Raw genomic sequence first — 7,767 nt, 5'->3', positions numbered from 1 at the left:
CAGAACGGTCATTGACCAAACATTGTAGCAAGTCCGGAGCATCTTCATTCCTCTGTAGTTCTTCCTGGAAATGAAGAAATTGATACGTATGCATTTCCTCACCCCTTGTCAACCTGACACTATGATCGGAGGATATTAGACTAGGAACGGGCCACACAAAGAAGTTGTAACATTCAGTTCTAAATTGGTCTATTGTTTATAGGGGGAGAGTACAAAAAAAATAAAGGATTTCCAGAAAAAGATGCTCCAGTCCTGTTACCTCATGGGAGGACATATTTGCATCAGATACAGGAGATGGAGTCTCTAACTAAAAAGACTGCTAGAAAACTCATGAAAATTAATTGATCAGCTGCAATCAGTGATGGAACCTGACAGTACACATTTCCCTACAGCACCACCACTGGAGAAGTGAAGTATTGCACCATGTGAGCAAAATCAATAGGCTGTACATGTAACACAGGCGCCAGGTCCTCCAGTGCAAGACTGGTAAATTAAGGTGATAAATAAGAAATTCCCTATAGTAGAAAATGAGACTAGACAGCCCCATTTATATCTTCCATGCCTTACACCCTGTGACATCACTCCTTCCTCCCCGGCTCCATAGTCTACTGGACTGAGGTAGACGCCATAAATTAACAAAGTTTCCCTTTACAGAAGATCAGACTAAGAATACCAGGATACGGGATGTACAAGAATATAATATTTATTACAGATCAGGAGAAGAGATCCCGGGTCATGGAGCAGTCATCAGTATCATGGAGGACAGACGCTGGTTACAGGAGACACATGGACATAGATCTGAGAAGAATCCTCCGTCAGCTGGAGATCAGGGCAACAGCAACCTCATTGAGGAACTTGTCACAGGCCGACTTGTCCACATCTGGGAAATGTTTGACGATGACCTCCAGGAGACAACCACACAGCAGCTGGGGATGGATGATGGGAGTCAGTGCACGCTCAACACTACAACAATTCTTATAAGGTAGGGGGGGGGGGGGGGTGTTAATTATAGCTGCTTCCCCACCCAGAAGGGGCTCCACTCTTGTCCTTTGGTTCTGCAGCTCAGCACCATTGACAGTAATCAATAAGGAACTGCAATACCAGATATAACCATGGACAAGAGTGGCGCCATTTTCAGCAGACTTTCTAAACACCACTGGACAGATCTTCTCCTCACCTTGATGGTGTCCACACTGAGCTTCAGTTTGTTGGTGTGCATCTCCCGCAGTGTGGCCAAGTTCTCCTGCAGATTTCCATAGTGGTTGAGGGCATCATTAATGGCGTGGATGATCTTCCCTCCATGTGTCTTCAGATCCTGACTGCCAGGGGTCACATCCATATGAGTGAAGTGGGACTTGGTGTCTGGATGGTGCTGGAAGAGACTGAGGAAGTGAAGATCCAGTGTTACATGGGGTAAAGACACTGTTGTCCTATATACCATGGAAATTAGAGGTCAGGACAGTAGAGGGGGCTACAAACAAAACAGGAGCAACTTTAAGGATGGCTGAGTATTAGGTAAAGATGGCTACCTTCATTCAGAAGCAGCACCACACCTGTCTGTAATTATAGTTCAGATCCATTGAAGTGAACAGGACTGAACTGCAGTATCACACACGGCCTGTAGACAGGGGTGGCACTGTTTAACAGAAACAGCCATGTTTTACTAATCCTGTGCAACCCTTTTTCTTCCTCCTTGGTTCTATTCCCATGGTATAACACTAAAGGGGTTTTGCAGGATTAGCATTGACAGCACCACTCTCACCCCCAGGATGCGTCTGGTACTGCAGCTCAGCCCCAATAACTTGAATGAAAACAATGCAATAAGAGAACTTATGGACAAACTGCTCTTAAAAAAAAATAAAATAAAAATCACATGATTCATCTCACCCAAATCCTGAGGTCTCAGAACACGCAGGGCCAGATTTATCATTAGCGCAAGTCAGAATAATGGAGTGAAAAAGTCGCAAAAAAAATGCGCAAACGCTAAAACTGCGCACAAATTTGCAACTTTTTTCTGCTCTGCACTATGCTCGCCAGTTTTCTGAAAGTGGGCGTGTTTTCTTATATAAATGAATCTCTAGACAGATTTACTATTGGGACTATTTAAAAAGTCACAAAAAAAATTTGCAATTTCACTCCAGTGAGGACCATGCTTATCTTATGAGACTTTTTAATAGAACACGAGACTTTTTCGTAAGGACGTGCGACTTTTGTAAAGCTGCTTACTGACAGATAAACTGCTACCGTCAAACCACATTTATTACAGTCTAAAAGGGCCAATCATAAAACTGACTTTAGCCATATGTGAAAGTGGAGTGAGCGGTCAGAGGAATGATAAATCTGGACACGCAGTGTTTCTGGATTACAGTTTTTCATGTTTAAAGGAAGATTCCAAACAAATCTGATACATTGTTGCATGTAGTGCAGGGGGCGGAGCACCAGGTGTAACAATGTATCAGCTCCTCCTTCCCAGCCCCTTGTAGCAGTGACTAACTGGCTCTGCCGCTCACCTCTCCATGGCTTCACATCCAATCTTCTCAGCGTCAGCGTCAATCTTCACAAACAAGGGCTCCAAAGCCGCCTTCTCAGCATCTGATAGCGCCATCCTGGGATGTGAAGCTCCAGCACAAGGGCCAATCTGCACTGAGGGGCCCCAGACTCCATCATCACCTTTATATAGGGAGGAATGGCTGCTGATCCAGCACACCTGGGGCCCTACAGGAGAGCCTGACAACCTGGCCTGGCTGACAACTCCTGGACTGGAGTGCAGACACAATCAGCTGGCGGCTCTTGTAGACTCCTTTCATCTGAGAAGACGCTCGTGTGTATTAGCTCAGGTCTTCATGCTGATCAAATGTGCGCAATGATTACACGTGACCGAAAAATGCACAATGATGTCACCTGTAAAGTATTCGTATGTGATCACATGACGCTGTGCGCACACGTGTGATGTAACATGTCTCTGATATCCAATGCAATTGGTAATTTCTCTATTAATATGACATGTGATGTACGTCTATGGGACACATATAATTACACGTGTACAGCACATGTGGTATCATACATGTGATCGCAGTGACATGGACCCCCAGCCAATCGTGCCACTCTTGTTATTAACCCTTTCATGATATGACATCACTACTGTCTCATTGGAGGTGTCAGCACACATACATGGTTGTCAGCTCGGCTGACAGGTATCTAGTATTTGGTGCTATTCACACAATGTGGTCAGATCGCAGTTTATTGAGATTCTCACCACGTTTTTGAAATACAAAGTGCCGTTTTGCAGAAATGTTGAAGTGATAAATGCGTTGTGTGAACTGACCCTTCTTGTTAGCCATGTGTTATAGGGTAATGTCCGCATGGGATGGATACTGCTGGTTAGAGATGAGCGAATTTCAGATTTTAGTTCACTTCGTTTGTTGGTTAAAGGTGAATTGCGTTATGGATTCAGTTACCGCGGACCATAACGCAATTCTATGACGGAATGCATAACGGAAAGCCTTTGGAGTCATTCCGCTATTCATTCCGTCATAATTGAAGTCTATGGGCTGCAAAACGGAACCATCCCGTTTCCGTTATGCAGTGGAGTCCGTCATAGAAATGCGTTATGGTCCGTGATAACGGAATCCATAACGCAATTCACCTTTAACCAACAAACGAAGTGTGAACGAAGTGTCATGAGGAAATGTTCTGATGGATCTGGAAGCCGACAGCAGGAAGTGAGAAATTTCGGAAGCATTTCCCTGCATTAGGCCGAATGCACACGACCGTGTTCCGCGGCCGTGAACGGTCCGTGATATGCCGGCCTGGATTCCTGCTGACAGCAGGAACGCACGGCGTCATTGGTTGCTATGACGCCGTGCGCTTCATGCCGCCGCTGCACTACAGTAATACACTCGTATAGATCATACCAGTGTATTACTGTAGTGCAGCGGCAACATGAAGCGCATGGCGTCATAGCAACCAATGGCGCCGTGCGCTCATGCTGTCAGCAGGAATCCAGGCTGGCACATCACGGACCGTTCACGGCCGCGGAACACTGCCGTGTGCATTCGGCCTTAATGTGATTGTGAGGTCAAAGGTCCCGGTAATATAGAGGGAGATATCTGTGATGGCCGCCTTCGGGCCTGTTCACACAGATGATATGCTGCAGACCTGCTCCAGGCTTAGCTCTATTGAAGGAGTGAAACCGCGAGCGATCTCCCTTCCTGGTGCAGTCGCGGCTTTAAGCCTCTCGTCTGCGAATTGCAGGACTGCCCATTGAAAACAGTGTAAGGCAAACACCATGCGCCAGCTTCCACTTCCAAAATTCCGCTTTGTGAACGGGCCCATAGGGTGGATTTATACGGGTCCTTTAAAAACACTGTCTACCAGTAAAACTCTCAATTCAACCAATCAGAGCTCAGCTTTCATTTATTAAAGCGGAAATCCAAGACCATGTAATACCCCAGACCTTGGGGTATCTGCAATTGCTGTGTTTTATATGTAATGTATTGTATTTTCATGTTTATACCATTTATTCCAGCAGGGGAGGTAATGGTTAGCAGGAACAGGGCTTAGCAAACCTGGTCCTCCCCTCTTGGTAGGAGTGTGCTGGTCCTACTTCCTGCCAGGAGGGGGAGTTCCTCCTGGCAGGAAGAAAGAGAGTGATGGAATGGGTTTTCCTGTTCTGATAGTTGGGGAGTGAGGAAGTACATGTCAGAGCTCCTAATCCCAGGAACCTGTCACGGAACCATGAACCAGACGTACAACAAGAGATAAGTGAAAATAAGAAGGCTTTATTGAAAATAAAGCTGTAAAGCAAAAGTCCAAACGGATGGTGAAACCGAGCAGAGTCTTTGCGAAGCCAGAGGTCAGGAACCAGAAGGGTAGTCAGACGAAGCCAGGATCAGGAACCAGCAGGGTAGTCAGACGAAGCCAGGATCAGGAACCAGCAGGGTAGTCAGACGAAGCCAGGATCAGGAACCAGAAGCAGCAGCAGCAGTCTTAGAAGCATGTGAACACAAGAGGACCAAGCAAGGAACTGAAGCCACAGACCTCCTATATATATGAGCTAGGCATCCAGCTCCTCCCAGTGGGAAGGAGGAGCCGCAGGGCGGAAGGCTACAAGAAACCCAGAATCCAAGATGGCCGCCAGCACATGTCAAACGAAGGAGAGCAGCAAGCAGGTAAGACCATGACAGTACCTCCCCCTCAAGGGCCCCTCCTCCGCGGAGCACAAAACGGTTTCTGAGGGAAGCGTGCGTGGAAGGCTCGGAGCAAGGCAGGAGCATGGACATCTGCGGAGGGAACCCAGGAACGCTCCTCTGGACCATAACCACGCCAATGGACCAAAAACTGCAACCGACCGCGGACCAGGCGTGAGTCCAGGATATTGCTCACCTCATATTCCTCACGATTGCCCACTTGGACCGGACGAGGCCGAGGAACCGAGGAAGTGAAACGATTACACACCAGTGGCTTCAACAGGGAGACATGAAACACGTTGGAGATCCGCATGCCAGGAGGAAGCGCAAGGGCATAGGCTACCGGGTTTACCCTGCGAAGCACTCGGAAGGGACCAACAAAGCGAGGCGCCAGCTTGGGAGTGGGCACTCGAAGGTTGAGGTTGCGGGTGGACAACCATACACGGTCTCCGACCTGGTAGGAAGGAGCAGGCGCTCGTCTGCGATCAGCCTGGAGTCTCTGGCGCTGCGCAGAGACCTCAAGGGACTTCTGGATCTGTACCCAAGAGGCACGTAGGACGGAAAGGTGATCCTCCACAGCCGGAATATCCTGGGGAGAGAATACCTCCGGTAACACGGCAGGTTGGAACCCATAATTGGCCATGAAGGGAGACGTCCCAGAGGAAGAGTTCACCGCCGTGTTCCTGGCAAACTCAGCCCAAGGCAGGAGGTCAACCCAATTGTCTTGGTGATCGGAGACATAGCAACGAAGGAATTGCTCCAAGGCCTGATTGGATCGTTCTGCGGCCCCATTGGACTGAGGGTGGTAGGCCGAGGAGAAGGAGAGATGAATCCCCAACTGGGAGCAAAAGGCGCGCCAGAACCTGGACACAAACTGACTCCCCCGATCCGACACAATCTCCTTGGGCAAACCGTGCAACCGGAAGACCTCCCTGGCAAAAATCGTGGCCAACTCTTGTGCAGAGGGTAACTTCTTGAGAGGAACACAGTGGCACATTTTGGAAAACCGATCCACAATCATGAGAATGACCGTATGGCCTCGGGATGCAGGGAGGTCCACAATGAAATCCATCCCCAGGTGTGACCATGGGCGCTCCCCGGTGGCTATGGGTTGCAGAAGGCCCAACGGAAGGTGCCGAGGGGACTTACTCTGGGCACAAACGGAGCATGCCGCTACATATGCGGCGATGTCGGAACGTAGGGAAGGCCACCAGAACAGACGTGAAACAGCCCAGGACAGCTGATTCTTTCCAGGATGCCCCGCGGTCTTGGAGTTATGGTAGGTTCGCAACAACCGAGTGCGCAACTCCTCAGGCACAAAACATCTGCCGTTGGGTCTCCCAGAGGGAGCACCAGATTGAGCCGCCAAAATCTGCTCACCCAGGGGAGAGGTCAGGCTGGTGCGAATGGCGGCCAGGATCTGATTCGGAGGTATGACCGAAGTCGGAATCGACTCCTCCCTGGACAGCTCGGAGTACTGCCGTGATAAGGCATCCGCCCTGATGTTCTTGGAACCGGGTAGGTAGGAGACCACGTAATTAAAACGTGACAAGAACAGAGCCCATCTGGCCTGACGTGGTGTCAATCTCTTGGCCTCAGAAAGGTAGGTCAGATTCTTGTGGTCCGTCAGGATGAGAACCGGAACCACCGAACCCTCGAGCAAGTGCCTCCATTCTTTAAGGGCCTGCACGATGGCCAATAACTCCCTGTCACCAATCTGATAGTTGCACTCCGCGGAAGACAGTTTCCGGGAGTAAAACCCACAAGGAAGCAGAGGACCCTCTGGTGTTCTACGCTGAGACAGAAGGGCGCCTACTCCCGTCTCAGACGCGTCCACCTCGAGGACAAAGGGCAACCCAGGGTTGGGATGCGACAGAATCGGAGCCGACACAAAGGCGGACTTTAGGGCCTCAAAAGCTCGGATGGCCTCGAGCGGCCAGGCCTGGGAATTACTGCCCTTCCTGGTCAGATCCGTGAGAGGCTTGGCCAGCATGGAAAAGTCCCTGATGAACTTCCGATAATAATTGGCGAAGCCCAAAAAGCGCTGCAGGGAACGAAGACCACTGGGCTGGGGCCACTGTAAGACAGCCGAAACCTTCTCAGGATCCATGGAGAACCCCTCAGCGGAAATGATGTAACCTAAGAAGGTTACCTGGGATCGGTGAAATTCGCATTTCTCAAGCTTACCGAACAGCTTGTTCTCTCGTAACCGTTGCAACACTCGTCTGACATCCAGAATGTGGGCCTCCATGGATTCAGAATATACCAAGATGTCATCCAAATAGACCACCACACACTGCTGCAACAGGTCACGGAAAACATCGTTGATGAATTCCTGAAAGACTGCGGGCGCATTGCACAACCCAAAGGGCATAACCAAGGATTCATAATGACCGGTCCTGGTGTTAAACGCGGTCTTCCACTCATCGCCCGCCTTGATCCTTACCAGGTTATATGCCGCCCTCAGGTCGAGTTTGGTAAAGACCGTGGCCCCTTTAAGGCGATCGAACAGCTCGGAAATCAAGGGTATCGGGTAAGCGTTCTTGATCGTGATGCGATTGAGACCCCTGTAATCGAT

At 49.5% G+C, this 7,767-nt stretch overlaps 1 protein-coding gene across 1 annotated transcript; it reads right to left on the bottom strand.

Annotated features, from left to right (window-relative positions):
* Window positions 1-815: 815 nt before the first annotated feature.
* Window positions 816-2,605, bottom strand: LOC120999361 (hemoglobin heart muscle subunit alpha-type-like). The gene is made up of 3 exons (XM_040430229.1): window positions 2,511-2,605; window positions 1,178-1,382; window positions 816-926 (listed from the first exon to the last, which is right to left on the bottom strand). The coding sequence occupies exons 1-3, from the start codon at window positions 2,603-2,605 to the stop codon at window positions 816-818; spliced, it is 411 nt and encodes a 136-aa protein (XP_040286163.1).
* Between the last annotated feature and the right edge of the window lie 5,162 nt (window positions 2,606-7,767).

This window comes from Bufo bufo, chromosome 4 (genome assembly GCF_905171765.1).
Source record: "Bufo bufo chromosome 4, aBufBuf1.1, whole genome shotgun sequence".
NCBI classification, from domain to species: domain Eukaryota; kingdom Metazoa; phylum Chordata; class Amphibia; order Anura; family Bufonidae; genus Bufo; species Bufo bufo.
This window is presented reverse-complemented; position numbering and strand designations above follow the sequence as displayed.